General features: G+C 49.4%; 1 protein-coding gene across 1 annotated transcript; it reads right to left on the bottom strand.

The window, feature by feature from the left end:
- Positions 1-11,265: 11,265 nt before the first annotated feature.
- LOC149521261 (olfactory receptor 6C3-like) lies at positions 11,266-12,228 on the bottom strand. Its single transcript, XM_089774414.1, has one exon. The coding sequence runs from the start codon at positions 12,226-12,228 to the stop codon at positions 11,266-11,268; it is 963 nt and encodes a 320-aa protein (XP_089630540.1).
- Positions 12,229-21,200: the final 8,972 nt, after the last annotated feature.

The following is a 21,200-nucleotide window of genomic DNA, read 5'->3' as shown; positions in this document are numbered from 1 at the left end:
GACTGCTCAGCCTGGTCAGCACAGGCAGGAGAATGTCCACGGATTTGGCCATTTTGTGCCAGTAACGCTGCTTCACGTTGCCATTTGCCACATCCCGGAACGGTTTCTGGAACCCCACGTCGCCCCTCTGCCCCAAACTTGGGCTCTCCTCCCCCTCCCTCCTTCTCTAGCAGAGCTGTCATTTGTTCGCACAAGACCTGCCCAGGAGTGGGCAATAGCACAGTGTCCTTGCAGGGGCCTGTGTAGCCAGACAGGAACCCCCCTTGTAACATCCATTTTTGCTTGCCTGGAGCATGCAGGGCACACAGAACAGAAAGCCCAGGCTGCTGTGACCGTGAATGCCTGTAAACAGAGATACGCCAATTGCTGACCAAGAGGCTGCCGAGGAGTGTCCTTGACTTAACCCATATTCATATGAACACACAGCCGTCCGCGGGGGGAGGAATCTCTTGCCCAGTAAAAAAAATGTCTAGTAATCACAATTTAGTTATCTCTCTTGCAAGTGTAAATTAAGTTGAAACTTGCTTGTAAGAACTGGCGCCACAAACGGACCAGTACAATTTGGCATCTTAAATAAGAAAGAGGATACGGACCCATAGGGGTATAAAGATGGGTCCAGCAGCACATTTACTCTGAGTGTCAATCTACCATCTATCTGCTGGTCGGGGTAGGTGATTGACCTCCCGAGGTTCAACGGGGATGCCCACCTTGTATTCGTCTTTCCTAGGAATTGAGAGACCGGCCCTGGCTTGACCCGCTGGAGTCGAGAGGCACAGAAAGGGGTCAAAATTGTACCTGGATGAGTCCTTTGTCTTAAGTGTACAAATAGACTTAGAGCTCTTTAAAGATTAAGCTGTCACTTGGTACCATTATTTCTATTTTCTATCTTTATTTCCTTTGTAACCATTTTTAAGATCTGTATTTGTTAACAATTAAGAAAGAGAGCAATAGCCATTGTAACCATATGCTTTTATAAGTTTTTTTTAATAAACCTGTAACTGTTTAAGTTTTAATCTGACTCCTTCAGTTGCTGTAACAGAACCGAGCACAATTTAAAAGAACTTCAGCCAGTCATAAGGGACAGGTATAGAAAGAGCTTGGGCATTTGGATCGTGCCACTCCCAGGTGACAGATCCGTTGGGGCATCTCTTAGTCTTTCCCAGACTGCCCGCTGTGAAGGGATTTTTTTTCTAGCAGCTAAAATCTGATGTGTAATAAGCTCTTCCTATAAAGAGGGCATCTGTCAGCCTGTTGGCTGCCTTCTGCGACAGGACCCCACTCCTAGCAGTAAAGACACAGACCTTAAACCTTTCTTCAGCATACACATACATACACTGCCCTGACAGTTGGCTGACAGCCTGCCAGGAGCTCCCCATGACCCAGATGTGGCCCAAAAGCTGCTATTGACCTACCCTGGGGCGCAAACATGCGGTGGCAGAACTGAAAGAGTAGAGACAGATTCAGTGGAATTTGATGCTTCTGTTCACTTTATTTCTCCCTCCTGGGTGGTAAAGAGGTGAGGCCACAATTGCATTTCTGCCTGGGCGCAGCAGGCCTGTTGGCAAATACGGAGGCTGATTTAAGCCAACCTGTCTAGTGCGTTTGGGTTCTCATTTCCTATTCCACTTAATTCATCCATTTCTTTTTATTTGCATAGTGAGGGACGAAGAGTCTTATGAGTATGGGAAATTGCTGCCAAACTGTTTCCTTTTGTATTTTATATCTCGATATCAACACCTGTACTGGAAGCAGTATGGACAGAGACAGACATGTCTTGGCTCTGACAAATGTATGGACAGGCAGGAAATTTCATTGGAAGGACACTTAACGTACTTTCTGCACAGCGGCATTGTTTTGGAATGACTTCATCTGCGTCTACACAGCAGGCCGTTGTTTTGAAATAATGTCAAAATACTGTCAGGCTGGAGGATTTCTTCATCCAACTCCTGTAACCCTCATGGTACGAGGAGTAAGGAAAGCTGGAGAAAGAGGGCTCTATTTTGAAATACGGGCTGTGTAGACACTCCCAGTTTTGAAATAGGCTATTTCAAAATAAGCTGTGCAACTGATGTAGCTCAATTTGTGTCACTTCTTTCAAGTTATGTCCTGCGGTGTAGATGCACTCATAGGGTACATCAAAACTACATAGCTCCATCGAAGGAGCCATGTTGTTTTCTTTGTTTGGCAAAGGGAAATGAAGCCGTGATTTAAATAATCGCGGCTTCATTTACATTTAAATGGCTGCCTCACTCTGCCGATCAGCTGATTGTCGGCAGATCAGGGCAGTCTGGACGCTCCCCTGTCGACATGAAAGCCCTTTATCAACCTTCCCCGTAACTCTCATCCTACGAGGCATAATGGGGAGGTTAATAAACGGCTTTCAGGTCAGCGCGGGAGCATCCAGACTAGCACGCTGGGCCAACAATGAAATGATTTAAATTTAAATGAAGCCACGATTATTTAAATAGCGGCTTCATTTCCCTCTGCCAATCAGCCTACTCTACATGGCTCCATCGATGGAGCCATGAAGTTTCGACACACCCATAGATTCCCAACTCTACTCAAAAATTCACTCGCTGTTGTAGCAGAAGGAAGGAAGGAAGGAAGGAAGCAAGGAAAGGAGGAATTTCCTGTTTTCAAGAAGCCAAATTGGCCATGTGTAAGGAAATGTATCACTTTATCCCTACTTTAGTATGTACCAAAATTTGACCTTTCACATGTCAGGCCTGTGTCTGAAAGCAACCAGTTTCAGAAGAGCTTTTCTAAGGGCCTGATGGACATCCTTGTTTCTCAGGCAGTAGAGGACAGGGTTGAGCAAGGGGATCAGGACTGCGAACCAAACGGACATTATTTTGTACACAATTGCGGGAGGGTTGATCAGCGGCACCACATAGTTGGTAATTACACTCACATAGTAAAGTGTCACCACAATGAGGTGGGAGGAGCAGGTGGAAAAGGCCTTTTGCCTCCCTGTGCTGGAAGGGATTCTCAGGATGCTGGTGATGATGCGAATGTAGGATGTCACGGTCAGCAGAAAGACCCCAATGTTTGATATGATCGAGAAATAAAATGCCAGCCGTTGCAGAATCCTGGTGTTGCCACAGAACGAATCTATAAGGACTGCAAAATCACAATAGAAATGGTCAAATTCTTTGGGACCACAGTATCTGAATTGCAGAATGAAAATGTGCAGCATGACGTAGTAGGCAATGCCGAATATCCAGGCCCAAGCCACCAAGTGACCACAAACCCGGCTGTTCATGAGAGCATTGTAACGGAGGGGGTGGCAGATCGCTAGATACCGATCGTAGCACATGGCCGTGAGCAGCAGACATTCTGCATTGGACAGGATAACAGAGATATAGAATTGCACGTAGCAGTTCTGAAGAGAAATGGTTCTGTCCCCGGTCGCCAGACTGCCAATCAGCCTGGGCAGAATGGTGGAGACAAAGCAGATCTCCACAGTGGACAAGTTGGCCACAAAGTAGTACATGGGGGTGTGAAGGTGCGAATCAGACACCACTAGCACAACGATGAGGAGGTTCCCAGTCACAGCCGCAATGTAGATCACTAGAAACAGCAGGAAGAGGAGGGGCTGCAGTTCTGGGTCATTCCCAAACCCGAGAAGAATCAATTCCACAATGAGTGTTTGATTCCTTCTTTCTGCTGCCTCCATAATTCATATCTAGAAACAGAAAAGCATCAGAGATTCAGGGAGAACCTGCGGACAGGTTGTGCTGTTGGACACGTGGGCCAAAAACCTGGGCTCGCTGGATCTCTCCACTTCAAAAATGAAGTTGCCCTTTGGCAGAGGAAAACGCATTTAATGAAAAAGTCGCAGTTCCGAGGGGAACCAGGAACATGAAACCTCTGTGAATTACAGCACTTCCCACTCAGCTGCCTGACCCCTCTTGATCATTAAACCCTTTTGTGCCGGGAATTGGAAATCTCTTCCTCATGTCAGTGTCCTACCAGCCAACCTAGAGAACACAAGAGTCAATCGATGGCAAAGGGAGGATGTTTAACGTTCAAACAGGGGTAAGCCCACCCTGCAGTGGGGAGGTGTGTTTCCCAGCTGAGCTAGCATGCATGACCTTTGATCAAGTTAGCATCATCAAATGAGCAGTGAGAACAGGGCAGCAGAAGCGGTGCACTGGGGTTCACACCTAGGTGCGGCCCTTGGATCTCGGATGGGATTGGGCCGATTCTACACTGCTATTGTCAGCATTAGAACTCAGTCCAAGGCTGGGTGTGTCACTCCAGCGGAGCAGGAAATTGCTTTTTGAGCCTGCATACTGATAGACCCCCTAAGACAGAACCCAGCCCCCAACAGGCCTTTTTAGACTCCATTGCTCTATCGACATAGAGATGAAGACTAGCCACGTCAAAATTGCTAATGAAGCGGGGATTTAAATATTCTGCCCTTCATTAGCCAATGCTTTTTTTCTAAACTTAGCTTTTTCGAAAGATCCAGTAAACCTCATTGTACAATTCCTACATGCAGAGTTAACATGTAAATCGCAGTTTGACAGAGCTCTGTCTGGGTTGATTGAGCTGAGATTGGTCCTGCCTTGGGTAAGGGGCTGGACCTGAAGACCTCCTGAGGTCCCTTCCAGCTCTAGGATTCTATGGTTCTGTGAACATGGTTTGTGACACCGCAATGGCCAAATGAGTGACCACTCTCCATATTCCATTCCAGCAATGGACCCCCGTTCTAGCCTAAAGCATTGGTTGAGCTGGATTTACAAGACCACACCGTGGACCTCTTTCCCATTCCAGCGTGAGACGTATTTACACATCCACAGCGCAAGATCTTCCCAGGCTGAACAACTGAGTAAGCAGCACCACAACGGAGAGAACAGCTCCTTTCCCCTCCCAGCTGGCTGCATTGGAAACTTGCATTCAGACCCTGCTTACCAGAGGAAAATATTCAATTCTCCCAATATGAAAGATTTAGAGATTCTTGCCGAAAGCTCGCAGGTCGGTCTGATCTCTCAGCCTGGTGCTCCACACACAGGCCACCTTGTAGACATTAGCTGGAAGTTTGGAAGGCACCAAAGGGAATTAGGCACCAAGGGCCTTTCACTAGGAAAGAGAGTTGGGCACCCGACGGCTGAATGTGCACCCACATTTCAGGTCTTTGCTTCAACTGCGAGAGCCTCTTCTCCTCCAGAAGGAAGTTTTGTACCTGCTATGCTACACACACACACTTGGGCTGTGTCTACACTGGGCCACTTATTCCGGAAAATCAGCCGCTTTTCCGGAATAAGCTGCGAGCTGTCTACACTGGCCCTTGAATTTCGGGAAAAGCAACGACGCTCTACTGTACAAAAACAGCCGCTATTCTGGGAAAACTATTTTGCTCCCGCTCGGGCATAAGTCCTTATTCTGGAATACTGTTCCGGAAAAGGGCCAGTGTAGACAGCCCAGTAGTCTTTTCCGGAAAAAAGCCCCAATCGCGAAAAGGGTGATCGGGGATCTTTCCCGGAAAAGCGCGTCTACATTGGCCACAGACGCTTTTCCGGAAAAAGGGCTTTTCCAGAAAAGCAGCCTGCCAATGTAAAGGCTCCTTTTCCGGAAAAACAGAAAACGGAGTAGTATTCCGTGTGAAGAGGAACATGCCCACTTGAGCTCGCCACGCTGAGATTTCCCCCCACACACTAAATTTGAAGGCTCACCAGTTTAGGTAAAACTACACACAAGTTTGTGAACAACAAAGGATCACAGCTGATTACCAGGAAATAAACAACACACACAAACGTAGCCAAACAGGCGTCTCAGAATCAGAAGGAACAAGCAGATTCCCACCTTGCCTGGTGATAAACAGCCGCCTGGCAGATTCTCAAAGCACAAGTTGTATTTGCTTTGCCGCTTGGGTTTTTCAGACTTCCGTATGCCAGCGGGAAATCCCCATTGCCCGGATCCCGCACGGTCCTCGGTTCAGTCTTCCTTCTGCCGATCGTTCCAGGAGTCCTCCTTCGCAGGGATTGAAGAACTGCTGACCTCGCACTCCGCCTTTTGTAGCTTTAGAAAAAGGTGGGGACCCTTTGTTTCAACTATGGCTCCCTAGAGCTGGCTGTGGAAAAACACAGATATCCCAAGATGGAGCCCAAAGTCACATGGGCTGAGCACATGGCCCTGTAGAGTCATGAGTTAATCACAGGCTCTCCGGAGCATTCCCAAGAAGACTCACCAGGAGGGATAAGCTTCTCCTGAGATCTGTTGTTTTGCCTTATGCTAATTGCGCTCAACAACCCTTTCCAACGGTCTGACTAGCACCTTCCCGAGTGGGAGGTACCCAGCTGTAAAAACATTGGAAGTAAAGATACTTAGTCTATACTCATAAGTACAGATACAAAAACAAGGCACGAATTCAGATACAACTAGTAGAACCCTATTCAGGAAATCATGACCTGTCTGGAAGAAATGCTACATATTCATGCTCCAATCCCATCATCAGACAACTTGAGGAAATTGGGGTGTAGGGTCACAGACTCTACCTTATAGACTCATAGACTCATAGACTTTAAGGTCAGAAGGGACCATTATGATCATCTAGTCGCACCCCCTGCACAGTGCAGGCCACAAAATCTCACCCACTCCTCCTAGAATAATCCTCTCACCTGTATCTCAGATATTGAAGCCTTCAAATACTTTGAAGACCCCAAGATGCAGAGAATCCTCCAGCTGTGATCTATGCCCCATGCTACAGAGAAAGGCGAAAAACCTCCAGGGCCTCTGCCAATCTACCCTGGAGGAAAATTCATTCCAGACCCCAAATATGGCGATCAGCTAAACCCTGAGCATGTGGGCAAGACTCATCAGCCAGACACCCAGAAAGTTCTCTATAGTAAGTCCTATCATCCCTCCATTGACCTATTTCCCACTGATAATGAATGGTCAATTAGTTACCACGATCATGTTATGTCATCAAACCAACCATCTTCCACTCCCTCCTAGGATTGACCAAGCAATTGCATTCTTTCTGAGATGGTGGATGCCTTAGTAGGCACTTTCCCTTTCTAATTAAAGTACCCATGTTGTGTTCACCTTCACACTTACGATCCCTTGCCAGCTGCACTCTGACCCCAGCCCTACCTTCCAATTTCATACAATTTAAAAATGAGGGTAAAGATGGTCTCTGCTGCCATTGGTAGACATCAACTATCTTTGCAGGCTGAGCTTTGGTTCCTACCAATCCAACAGCACTGCTCGGTGTATTTCGTCCTTATTCCCTTCCACAGAAGTTAGTGTCTCCCCTAACTGGCAATTCCTCCTTCATCTGAAATGATGTCATCTCGTATTTCTAAGGGTGGGAATTGGAAACAGTTGCAGAGAGGAAAGTTCATATTTATTTTGATGGAAACAAACCACAATGGTATAGGCCTAACGTATGACTAACCCCAAGGGGAAAGCAAGGAAAACTATAGTTGTCAAAGAGGAATAACGGAGGCAGGAGAAGATTTCACCCAAAGACAAAGCAAAAAGGAAAAGAAACGTCTCATTCAATGGAAATTGAAACCCGGACAACTGATATCAGTAGAAATCTCTGTTCTTCTGCTGGATTAGATGAGAAGGTCTCTTGCTTCAGCTCTCCATACACTCCTTGTAGAGATCAGCGACTCCTACAAAAGCTCCTTTACTCTACTGAATATCCAATTTCCTCTACCTGGCTGACCCCTGCACACACATAGAGCTGTGACTTGGAGCCTCCAGGAATAAACTTATTCCAGTTATAATCCGGATCTGACTCCACCATAGTGATAAACCACGTGCACGGAACTGAGTCAATTAGAATCCACACACCTTGAGTTAGCCACTTCATGAAACAGGGTGGGACAGACTGAAAGTGAATAAGAAACGTTCACCAAGGCCCCAGAACTAAAGTGAACGTGTCCATGGGCATGTCCCCGGCTCCCATTTAACCCAGCCCAGTGTGTTTGCCCCTTGGGATCTCAGAGTCCCAGGCACTTGCTGGCCGAGGGGTGCCTGGAGCTCTGCAGCTGGTGTGGAGACACAATGGGGCAGGGTGTGTGTGTGTGGGAGTCAGTCCAGGAAAAGCAACAACTGCACAATCCCTCTGGCACTGGACAGCCCCCCACAAATGCGAGCAGCTCTGCTTCCCTGGGCAGCTCCCTCGGCCCCTCGTTGGCCCCAGAGTCCATCTGACTTCTGGGCTCCGTCCCAGGCCGTACCTTTCCAGACAGCCCCAGTTACTCACTTCACCTTCTCCTCTGGCTCAACTCCACCCCAGGCACCGCCCGGGTCTCTCCCCTCCATAGACCATCCCCAGAAGCCCCTGCAGCAGCCGGCTTGATCCAAGCCCCAGCAGGATCTTAGTAGCCCCCAGACTGGAAAAAGCTCCACCCCCGCCAGCTGGCTCCTCTCTCCAAAATGGAGCCCCCCCGTCTCTCCCTGCACTGCCTGGGAGAGAGCAACAGTTTCCCTCCCTTTCCCCAAAGTATCCTGGGAGATGTAGTCTCCACGGCTAGACTGCAGCCCCAAGGATCCTCCCAGTCAAAGTCAGAAGCTCCTCTAGTAAAGGGGGCTGCCCCTGTATGGCCTCTCCTCTTGGGACAACCGTCAGCCTGCAGGCCCTGGATCTCCTAGCTCCTGCAGCTGCTTCTTGGACCCTGGTCTCTGCCTGGAGGCTTTTCTGCAAGACCCAAACCTTTGTGCCTACCAGGGTTGGGCCTGCACCTGCTGTTCCCTTGCCCCTCCCAGACATTCCCCAGCTTGGACAGACACTAGGCAATGCCTCAGGGTCAAGTCTGGCTTGATCTGCCCCTCCTCCTTGCTGCAAATTGCCCAGCTCAGCCACAAGAGAATCAGAGAGACCCTCTCTTGTCCCCTGCTCAGCCCCTGTGGCATTTCCCTCCCTCTGGAGATTTCAGCTCCAGGCTCCTTCTTGTAGCTCCCAATCCCTGGGACGGACTCAGCTGCTGCGAAAAAGCCTTTTCCCAAAGTCCCTGACACAGCAACAAGAGCGAATATGGCCCCGTTTTGTTCTGGCTGCAGCAGTCCCCTGGCCAAAGGCACTAGGCACCAGGATCTTATGGCCTCCAACCAATTCCAGCCCCGCTGAGTTCTCATGGTGGAAATCTTGCTACTTAAACAAATCCCGCCAGACTGCTGAAATTTCTCCTCCAGGAAGGGATGCCCCGGCCAGTCGCCCTGACAGACGTCAGGTGCTCATGGCCAGGCTAGGGCTTAGCCAGCTTCACAGACCCGATTCGAACAGCCACCCTTGTTCGGGAAGCACCCTTGTTCCTTAGGCACTGGCGGCGTGTTTCTCCACCGTGAAACTCCACCGTGTAACTCCACCGTGGCCTTTGTTCCTGTTGTTCCGGTGGAGTTACAGTGAGACCGTCCCCTGGACTCTAGGACGGGGCCTCTGCCCCATATTTGTCCTTGAAGGGAAGACCCAGCCCCGGAGGAAGGCGGTGAGCAAAGCCCCATAGCTGAAGCAGGCACTGGCAATGAGGACCCAGCGGCGGCTGCATAAATAACAGCTCCGGCGTAGAGGGGGAGACACACACTCGTGCTCTGGTTGGGGAGCAGGAGGCCTGACCACACTCCCAGGCTGCAGAGTCTGAGACAAAGCCTTAGGGTGCTCGGGCTGCAGGAAGGTATCCAGGGCTTAGGCAAAGGCACCCCTTGCCAATGCTGAGTAGCCCTGACAGACTTCAGTTTGCCCCTGAGGCAGGGGGTACATGTCCAATGGCCGTGGGTCACTGAGGCAAGATGGACGTAGGGGGATGGGTTTTCCCTGAGGGGAGAACCCCAGAGTGAGGGGGCCCTGTGGTTGGGTGGTACTCGGAGGTGGAGAGAGTAGGTAACCATGGGTGAGACCGTGGCTGAAAGAGGACTCTCCAGGGCTTAAGGAGATGATTCCCAGGTGACCAGCAGGAGGTGCCGTAGCGCCCGGTTACAGACTACTTTCTCTACTCAGGAGACTTAGGACGACTCAAGGAGGAGTGAACTTTGGAAGTTCTCCAAGTCCCCCTCCTCTTCCCTGGGGTACTATGGGGCCCTGGGCTCCACCCAGACTTTCTTCTGTCTGCGGGGGATTTGGCCTTTTCAGGGGTCTGGAACTGCTCAGCCTGGTCAGCACAGCCACAGGAATGTCCACGGATTTGGCCGTTTTGTGCCACTAACGCTGCTTCATGTTGCCATTTGTCACATCCCGGAACGATTCCTGGAACCCCACGTCGCCCCCCCCCCCTCAGAGCTTGGGCTCTCCTTCCCCTCCTTCCTTCTCTAGCAGAGCTGTCATTGGTTCACGTAGGCCCTGCCCAGGGGTGAGCAATAGCACAGCGACCTTGCAGGGGCCTGCCAGGTGCTCCCCATGACCCAGATGTGGCCCACAAGCTGCTATTGACCTACCCTGGGGCGCAAACATGTGGTGGCTGAACTGAAAGAGCAGAGACAGATTCAGTGGAATTTTGTGCTTCCGTTCACTTTATTTCTCCCTCCTGGGTGGTAAAGAGGTGAGGACACAATTGCATTTCTGCCTGGGCGCAGCAGGCCTGTTGGCAAATACCGAGGATGATTTAAGCCAACCTGTCTAGTGCGTTTGGGTTCTCATTTCCTATTCCAATTAATTCATCCATTTCTTTTTATTTGCATAGTGAGGGACGTAGAGCCTTATGAGTACGGGAAATTGCTGCCAAACAGTTTCCCTTTGTATTTTATATCTCGATATCAGCACCTGTACTGGAAGCAGTATGGACAGAGACAGGCATGTCTTGGCTCTGACAAATGTATGGACAGGCAGGAAATTTCATTGGAAGGACACTTAAGGTACGTTCTGCACAGCAGCATTATTTTGGAATGACTTCATCTGCGTCTACACAGCAGGCCATTGTTTCGAAATAATGTCAAAATACTGTCAGGCTGGAGGATTTCTTCATCCAACTCCTGTAACCCTCATGGTACGAGGAGTAACAGAAGCTGGAGAAGGAGGGATCTGTTTTGAAATAAGGGCTGCGTAGACGCTCCCAGTTTTGAAATAAGCTATTTCAAAATAAGCTGTGCAACTGACGTAGCTCCATTTGCGTCGCTTCATTCAAGTTCTGCCCTGCTGTGTAGATGCACTCTTAGACTCCCAATTCTCCTTAAAAATTCACTCAGTGTTGTAGCAGAAGGAAGGAAGGAAGGAAGCAAGGAAAGGAGGAATTGCCTGTTTTGAAGAAGCCAAATTGGCCATGTGTAAAGAAATGCATCAGTTTATCTCTATTTTACTATGTACCAAAATTTGACCTTTCACATTTCAGGCCTGTGTCTGAGAGCAGCCAGTTTCAGAAGAGCTTTTCTCAGGGCCTGATGGACCTCCTTGTTTCTCAGGCAGTAGAGGAAAGGGTTCAGCAAGGGGATCAGGACTGCGCACCAAACAGACAAGATTTTGTACACAATTGCGGGAGGGTTGATCAGAGGCACCAAATAGACTGCAATTACACTCACATAGTAAAGTGTCACCACAATGAGGTGGGAGGAGCAGGTGGAAAAGGCCTTTTGGCTCCCGGTGCTGGAAGGGATTCTCAGGATGATGGCGATGATGCAAATGTAGGATGTCACGGTCAGCAGAAAGATCCCAATGTTTAATATGATTGAGAAATATAATGTCACCCGTTGCAGAATCCTGGTGTTGCCGCAGAACGATTCTACAAGGACTGCAAAATCACAAAAGAAATGGTCAAATTCTTTGCGACCACAGTATCTGAATTGCAGAATGAAAATGTGCAGCATGATGTAGTAGGCAATGCCGAATATCCAGGCCCAGGCCACCATGTGGCAACACACCCGTCCGTTCATGAGAGCATTGTAACGGAGGGGGTGGCAGATCGCTAGATACCGATCGTAGCACATGGCCGTGAGCAGCAGACATTCTGCATTGGACAGGATAACAGAGATATAGAATTGCACGTAGCAGTTCTGTAGAGAAATGGTTCTGTCCCCGGTCGCCAGACTGCCAATGAGCTTAGGCAGAATGGTGGAGACAAAGCAGATCTCCACAGCGGACAAGTTGGCCACAAAGTAGTACATGGGGGTGTGAAGGTGCGAATCAGCCACCACTAGCACAGCGATGAGGAGGTTCCCAGTCACAGCCGCAATATAGATCACTAGAAACAGCAAGAAGAGGAGGGGCTGCAGTTCAGGGCCGTTCCCAAACCCGAGAAGAATCAATTCCACGATGGGTGTTTGATTCCTTCTTTCTGCTGCCTCCATAATTCATATCTAGAAACAGAAAAGCATCAGACATTCAGGGAGAACCTGCGGACAGGTTGTGCTGTTGGCCACGGGGGCCAAAAACCTGAGCTCGCTGGGTCTCTCCACTTCAAAAATGAAGTTGCCCATTAGCAGAGGAAAATGCGTTTCAAGAACAAGTCGCAGTTCCAACAGAGGGGACCAGGAGCATGAAACCTCAGTGAGTTACAGCAACGTCCCACACAGCTGCCTGACCCCTCTTGATCATTAAACCCTTTTGTGCCGGGAATTGGAAATCTCTTCCTCATGTCAGTGTCCTACCAGCCAACCTAGAGAACACAAGAGTCAATCGATGGCAAAGGGAGGATGTTTTATGTTCAAATAGGGGTACGCCCACCCTGCAGTGGGGAGGTGTGTTTCCCAGCTGGGCTAGCATGCATGAGCTTTGATCAAGTTAGCGTCATCAAATGAGCAGTGAGAACAGGGCAGCAGAAGCGGTGCGCTGGGGTACACAACTAGGTGCGGCCCTTGGATCTCGGATGGGATTGGGTCGATTCTACACTGCTATTGTCAGCATTAGAACTCAGTCCAAGGCTGGGTGTGTCACTCCAGCGGAGCAGGAAATTGCTTTTTGAGCCTCCATACGGATAGACCCCCCTAAGACAGAACCCAGCCCCCAACAGGCCTTTTTAGACTCCATTTCTCTATCGACATAGAGATGAAGACTAGGCACGTCAAAATTGCTAATGAAGCGGGGATTTAAATATTCTGCCCTTCATTAGCATAAACATGCCAATGCTTTTTTTATAAACTTCATTGTACAATTCCTACATGCAGAGTTAACATGTAAGTCCCGGCTTGACAGAGCTCTGGCTGGGTTGATTGAGCTGAGATTGGTCCTCCTTGGGTAAGGGGCTGGACTTGATGACCTTCTGAGGTCTCTTCCAGCTCTAGGATTCTATGGTTCTGTGAACATGGTTTGTGACACCGCAATGGCCAAATGAGTGACCACTCTCCATATTCCATTCCAGCAATGGACCCCCCTTCCAGCCTAAAGGATTGGCTGAGCTGGATTTACAAGACCACACCGTGGACCTCTTTCCCTTTCCAGCATGAGACGTATTTACACATCCACAGCGCAAGATCTTGCCAGGCTGAACCACTGAGTGAACAGCACCACAACGGAGAGAACAGCTCCTTTCCCCTCCCAGCTGGCTGCCCAGGAAACATGCATTCAGACCCTGCTTACCAGAGGAAAATATTCAATTCTCCCAATCTGAAAGATTTAGAGATTCTTGCCGAAAGCTCGCAGGTCGGTCTGATCAGTTGGCCTGGCGCTCCACACACAGGCCACCTTGTTGACATTAGCTGGAAGTTTGGAAGGCACCAAAGGGAATTAGGCACCAAAGGCCTTTCACTAGGAAAGAGAGTTGGGCACCCGACGGCTGAATGTGCACCCACATTTCAGGTCTTTGCTTCAACTGCGAGAACCTCTTCTCCTCCAGAAGGAAGTTTTGTACCTGCTATGCTACACACACACACTTGGGCTGTGTCTACACTGGGCCACTTATTCCGGAAAATCAGCCGCTTTTCCGGAATAAGCTGCGAGCTGTCTACACTGGCCCTTGAATTTCCGGAAAAGCAACGATGCTCTACTGTACAAAATCAGCCGCTATTCCGGAAAAACTATTTTGCTCCCGTTCGGGCATAAGTCCTTATTCCGGAACACTGTTCCGGAAAAGGGCCAGTGTAGACAGCCCAGTAGTCTTTTCCGGAAAAAAGCTCCATTCGCGAAAATGGTGATCGGGGATCTTTTCCGGAAAAGGGCGTCTACATTGGCCACAGACGCTTTTCCGGAAAAAGGGCTTTTCCAGAAAAGCAACCTGTCAATGTAGACGCTCCTTTTCCAGAAAAATTGAAAACGGAGTAGTATTCCGTTTTAAGCAGTTCCGGAAATTCATGCCAATGTAGACGTAGCCTTCATGTCTCACACATACACCCACACTTTGTGTGTCTGATTCACAAACAGACCGTCTCCAAAACACATTCATACAATGTCCATTTAAACACACACACACAACACACATTGTCTCTTCAGCACTCCCCTTCCAGCACATACTGGTCATGTTTTTGTAATTTCCTGCAAGACCCATATCATCTCTGTCCTTTGTGTTCTTCTAGTAGTTTCTGAATTGGTGGTGCAATCATCATTTTGTTTCTCTCTCATGTAATTCTCCATTTAATTCTTTGAGAAGTCAATTTTCCAATGTCTAACATGTCCTAGATGGAGTAATTATCCCCAGGGCCAATTTTCTTGCAACAGTTGTGGTCAGTCACACATCACCTTGATAGTACTGCACATAACAAAATTAATTCTGCCTGTAGGGTTAAAAAGTGCAGGAACATTGGTCAGAGGCAAAGGGCTGTGTAAATACGATGGGGAAGGCGGAGGAGAATGGCTGTTTGCAAAACACACCTGACCTCTGCTACTGTATATTTGGAGAGTGGGGAAGGGAGTCACAGAGGCATCAGATGTGGTAAAAATAATTGTTGCCTTCCTCCGTAAAGGACGTGAGACAAAAAAACCATACTCAGTGGCTGCACATAGACAGGCATGATTTAGCGGAAATACTTTTAATGGAAAAGTTTTTCCGTTAAAAGTATTTCTGCAAAATCAAATCTAGATTGGCATGGATGCTTTTGTGCAAAAAGTGCTTTTGCGCAAAAGCATCTGTGGCCAGTCTAGACACGATTTTGCGCAAGAAAGCCCCGATCGTCATTTTAGCCATCGGGGCTTTTTTGCGCAAAACAGTTCTTCCCTGTCTACTAGTATTCTTGCACAAGAGGGCTTTTTCCCAAGCGGTAGCGTGAAAGTATTTGGGCAAGAAGCACTGATTTTGTACATTACAAAGTCATTACTCTTGCGCAAATTCAAGCAACCAGCGTAGACAGCTGGCAAGTTTTCGCGCAAAAGTAGCCGCTTTTGCACAAAATCTTGCCAGTCTAGATGCACCCACTGAGTGAGTGTCTTTCCCTGCACTGCAAAGGACTCATCAGTAGAAGATGCAAGATGTTTTGAAGTAAAATAGTGGTTGGTTTATGTTTTGTTTCTACTAGTAGAATAATAGTTGACTCAGCCAGGGGCTAGTTGCGGATGGGGAGCTGACCCATGGGGAAGGACATATCTCATGATGTGCATAAGGCAGCCCAACAAATACCAGGCTCACTTTTAGAGTATTGCCCCCTGGACAGTGGTACTAGCAGAGGGATGAATTGCGCATGAAATCACTTCTCCTAGTTTGGGCCACCGTAAAATATCGACAAGAGTTTTACAACTGGCCCAGTGTCAGTCACATTTTTTCAAGTTTGTGAATGACAAAGGATCACAGCAGATTACCAGGAAATAAACAGCACACACAAACGAAGCCAAACAGGTGTCTCAGAATCAGAAGGAACAAGCAGATTCTCAACTTGCCTGGTGATAACCAGCCGCCTGGCAGATTCTCAAAGTACAAGTTGTATTTGTTTTGCCGCTTGGGTTTTTCAGACTTCCGTATGCCAGTGGGAAATCCCCATCGCCCGGTTCCCGTACGGTCCTCGGTTCAGTCTTCCTTCCGCCGATCATTCCAGGAGTCCTCCTTCGCAGGGATTGAAGAACTGCTGACCTCACTCTGCCTTTTGTAGCTTTAGAAAAAGGTGGAGACCCTTTGTTTCCACTATGGCTCCCTAGAGCGGGCTGTGGAAAAACACAGACATCCCAAGATGGAGCCCAAAGTCAAAAGGGGTGAGCACATGGCCCTGTAGAGTCATGAGTTAATCACAGGCTCTCTGGAGCATTCCCAAGAAGACTCACCAGGAGGGATAAGCTTCTCCTGAGATCTGTTGTTTTGCCTTATGCTCATTGTCCTCAACAACCCTTCCCAACGGTCAGACTAGCACCTTCCCGAGTGGGAGGTACCCAGCTGTAAGAACATTGGAAGTAAAGATACTTAGTCCATACTCATAAGTACAGATACAAAAACAAGGCACAAATACAGATACAACTAGTAGAACCCTATTCAAGAAATCATGACCTGTCTGGAAGAAATGCTACATATTCATGCTCTAATCCCATCATCAGACAACTTGAAGAATTTGAGGTGTAGGGTCACAGACTCTACTTTCTTCCACTCCCTCCTTGGAATGACCAAGCAATCGCATTTCTTGAGAGATGGTGGATGCCTTAGTAGGCACTTTCCCTTTCTAATTTGCAGCCTTCAACTTTCTGAAGGGGGGTTCCAAAGAGGATGGAGAGAGGCTGTTCTCAGTAGTGACAGGTGGCAGAACAAGGAGCAATGGTCTCAAGTTGTGGTGGGAGAGGTCCAGGTTCGATATTAGGAAAAACTATTTCCCTAGGAGGGTGGGAAGCACTGGAATGGGTTACCTAGGGAAGTAGTGGAGTCTCCATCCCTAGAGGTGTTTAAGTCTCGGCTTGACAAAGCCCTGGCCGGGTTGATTTAGATGGGATTGGTCCTGCCTAGAGCAGAGGGCTGGACTTGATGACCTTCTGAGATCTCTTCCAGTTCTATGATTCTATGATAAGGGGATGGGTTGATGAGAGAATATGATCTTGGTAACTAATTGACCATTCATTTTCAGTGGGAAATATGTCAATGGAGGAATGATAGGAGTCACTATAGAGAATTTCTGGGTGTCTGGCTGGTGAGTCTTGCCCACATGCTCAGGGTTTAGCTGATCGCCATATTTGGGGTCGGGAAGGAATTTTCCTCCAGGGTAGATTGGCAGAGACCCTGGAGGTTTTTCGCCTTCCTCTGTAGCATGGGGCGCAGATCACAACTGGAGGACTCTCTGCATCTTGGGACCTTCAAAGTATTTGAAGGCGTCAATAGCGGAGACATAGGTGAGAGGATTATTCTAAGAGGGGTGGGTGAGATTCTGTGGCCTGCACTGTGCAGGGGGTCAGACTAGATGATCATAATGGTCCCTTCTGACCTTAAAGTCTATGAATCTATTAATCTAATTAAAGTACCCATATTGTGGTCACCTTCACACTTACGATCCCTTGCCAGCGGCACTCTGACCCAAGCCCTACCTTCCAATTTTATACAATTTAAAAATGTAGGGTAAAGATGGTCTCTGCTGCCATTGGTAGACTTCAGTTATCTCTGTAGGCTGAGCTTTGGTTCCTACCAATCCAACAGCACTGCTCGGTGTATTTCATCCTTATTCCTTTCCACAGAAGTTAGTGTCTCCCCTAACTGGCAATTCCTCCTTCATCTGAAATGATGTCATCTCGTATTTCTAAGGGTGGGAAGTGGAAACAGTTGCAGAGAGGAAAGTTCATATTTATTTTGATGGAAACACACCACAATGGTATAGGACTAACGTATGACTCACCCCAAGGGGAAAGCAAGGAAAACAATAGATATCAAAGAGGCATAATGGAGGCAGGAGAAGTTTTCACCCAAAGACAAAGCAAAAAGGAAAAGAAACGTCTCATTCAATGGAAATTGAAGCCGGGACAACTGATATCAGTAGAAATCTCTGTTCTTCTGATGGATTAGATGGGAAGGTCTCTTGCTTCAGCTCTCCATACACTCCTTGTAGAGACCAGCGATGCCTAAAAAAGCTCCTTTACTCAACTGAATATCCAATTTCCTCTACCTGGCTGACCCCTGAATACACTTACAGCTGTGACTTGGAGCCTCCAGGAATAAACTTATTCCAGTTATAATCCGGATCTGACACCAACATAGTGATAAACCACGTGCATGGAACTGAGTCAATTAGAATCCACACACCTTGAGTTAGCCACTTCATGAAACAGGGTGGGACAGACTGAAAGTGAATAAGAAACATTCACCAAGCCCCCAGAACTAAAGGGAATGTGCCCACGGGCATGTGCCCGGCTCCCATTTAACCCAGCCCAGTGTGTTTGCCCCTTGGGATCTCAGAGCCCCAGGCACTTGCTGGCCGAGGGGTGCCTGGAGCTCTGCAGCTGGTGTGGAGACACAATGGGGCAGGGTGTGTGTGTGTGTGGGAGTCAGTCCAGGCAAAGTAACAACTGCACAATCCCCCGGCACTGGACAGTCCCCCACAAACGCCAGCAGGCCTGCTTCCTGGGCAGCTCCCTCGGCCCCTCGTCAGCCCCAGAGTCCATGTGGCTTCTGGGCTCCGTCCCAGGCCGTACCTCGCCAAACAGCCCCAGTTACTCACTTCACTTTCTCCTCTGGCTCAACTTCACCCCAGGCACCTCCCGGGTCTCTCCCCTCCATAGACCATCCCCAGAAGCCCCTGCAGCAGCCGGCTTCATCCAAGCCCCAGCAGGCTCTTAGTAGCCCCCGGACTGGGAAAAGCTCTACCCCCGCCAGCTGGCTCCTCTCTCCAAAATGGAGCCCCCCCCCCCGTCTCTCCCTGCACTGCCTGGGAGAGACCAACACTTTCCCTCCCTTTCCCCAAAGTATCCTGGGAGATGTAGTCTCCACGGCTAGACTGCGGCCCCAAGGATCCTCCCAGTCAAAGTCAGAAGCTCCTCTAGTAAAGGGGGCTGCCCCTGTATGGCCTCTCCTCTTGGGACAACCATCAGCCTGCAGGCCCTGGATCTCCTAGCTCCTGCAGCTGCTTCTTGGACCCTGGTCTCTGACTGGAGGCTTTTCTGCAAGACCCAAACCTTTGTGCCTAGCAGGGTTGGGCCTGCACCTGCTGTTCCCTTGCCCCTCCCAGACGTACCCCAGCTCGGACAGACTCCACGGTGCCAGGCAACAACTCAGGGTTGGGGCCAGCTTCCTCCACCCGTCCCCCTTGCTGCAAATTGTCCAGCTCACAGGACAATTGCCCCTCCCAGACATTCCCCAGCTTGGACAGACACACTGACACTAGGCAATGCCTCAGGGTCAAGTCTGGCTTGATCTGCCCCTCCTCCTTGCTGCAAATTGCCCAGCTCAGCCACAAGAGAATCAGAGAGACCCTCTCTTGTCCCCTGCTCAGCCCCTGTGGCATTTCCCTCCCTCTGGGGATTTCAGCTCCAGGCTCCGTCTTGTAGCTCCCAATCCCTGGGACGGACTCAGCTGCTGCGAAAAAGCCTTTTCCCAAAGTCCCTGAAACAGCAACAAGAGCGAACTTGGCCCCGTTTTGTTCTGGCTGCAGCAGTCCCCTGGCCAAAGGCACTAGGCACCAGGATCTTATGGCCTCCAACCAATTCCAGCCCCGCTGAGTTCTCATGGTGGAAAACTTGTTACTTAAACAAATCCCGCCAGACTGCTGAAATTTCTCCTCCAGGAAGGGATGCCCTGGCCATTCGCCCTGACAGACGTCAGGTGCTCACGGCCAGGCTAGGGCTTAGCCAGGTTCATAGACCCGATGCGAACAGCCACCGTTGTTCGGGAAGCACCCTTGTTCCTTAGGAACTGGCGGCGTGTTTCTCCACCGTGAAACTCCACCGTGGCCTTTGTTCCTGTTGTTCCGGTGGAGTTACAGTGAGACCGTCCCCTGGACTCTAGGACGGGGCCTCTGCCCCATATTTGTCCTTGAAGGGAAGACCCAGCCCCGGGAGAAGGCGGTGAGCAAAGCCCCATAGCTGAAGCAGGGACTGGCAATGAGGACCCAGCGGCAGCTGCATAAATAAAGGCTCCGGCGTAGAGGGGGAGACACACACTCGTGCTCTAGTTGGGGAGCAGGAGGCCTGACCCCACTCCCAGGCTGCAGAGTCTGAGACAAAGTCTTAGGGTTCTCGGGCTGCAGGAAGGTACCCAGGGCTTAGGCAAAGGCACCCCTTGCCAATGCTGAGTAGCCATGACAGACTTCAGATTGCCCCTGAGGCAGGGGGTACATGTCCAATGGCCGTGGGTCACTGAGGCAAGATGGACGTAGGGGGATGGGTTTTCCCTGAGGGGAGAACCCCAGAGTGAGGGGGCCCTGTGGTTGGGTGGTACTCGGAGGTGGAGAGAATAGGTAACCATGGGTGAGACCGTGGCTGAAAGGGGACTCTCCAGGGCTGAAGGAGATGATTCCCAGGTGACCAGCAGGAGGTGCCGTGGCGCCCGGTTACAGACTACTTTCTCTACTCAGGAGACTTAGGACGACTCAAGGAGGAGTGAACTTTGGAAGTTCTCCAAGTCCCCCTCCTCTTCCCTGGGGTACTATGGGGCCCTGGGCTCCACCCAGACTTTCTTCTGTCTGCGGGGCATTTGGCCTTTTCAGGGGTCTAGAACTGCTCAGCCTGGTCAGCACAGCCACGGGAATGTCCACGGATTTGGCCGTTTTGTGCCACTAACGCTGCTTCATGTTGCCATTTGTCACATCCCGGAACGATTCCTGGAACCACACGTCGCCCCCCCACCTCAGAACTTGGGGTCTCCTTCCCCTCCCTCCTTCTCTAGCAGAGCTGTCATTGGTTCACGTAGGCCCTGCCCAGGGGTGAGCCTGCCAGGTGCTCCCCATGACCCAGATGTGGCCCACAAGCTGCTACTGACCTACCCTGGGGAGCAAACCTATGGTAGCTGAACTGAAAGAGCAGAGACAGATTCAGTGGAATTTTGTGCTTCCGTTCACTTTATTTCTCCCTCCTGGGTAGTAAAGAGGTGAGGCCACAATTGCATTTCTGCCTGGGCGCAGCAGGCCTGTTGGCAAATACGGAGGCTGATTTAAGCCAACCTGTCTAGTACGTTTGGGTTCTCATTTCCTATTCCACTTAATTCATCCATTTCTTTTTATTTGCATAGTGAGGGATGAAGAGTCTTATGAGTACGGGAAATTGCTGCCAAACAGTTTCCCTTTGTATTTTATATCTCGATATCAGCACCTGTACTGGAAGCAATATGGACAGTCACAGATATGTCTTAGCTCTGACAAATGTATGGACAAAGTACTTTCTGCACAGCAGCATTATTTTGGAATGACTTCATCTGCGTTTACACAGCAGGCCGTTGTTTCGAAATAATGTCAAAATACTGTCAGGCTGGAGGATTTCTTTATCCAACTCCTGTAAACCTCAT

The sequence above is a fragment of the Pelodiscus sinensis genome, chromosome 30, assembly GCF_052426305.1.
Source record: "Pelodiscus sinensis isolate ZL-2025 chromosome 30, ASM5242630v1, whole genome shotgun sequence".
In the NCBI taxonomy this organism is placed as follows: Eukaryota; Metazoa; Chordata; order Testudines; family Trionychidae; genus Pelodiscus; species Pelodiscus sinensis.
This window is presented reverse-complemented; position numbering and strand designations above follow the sequence as displayed.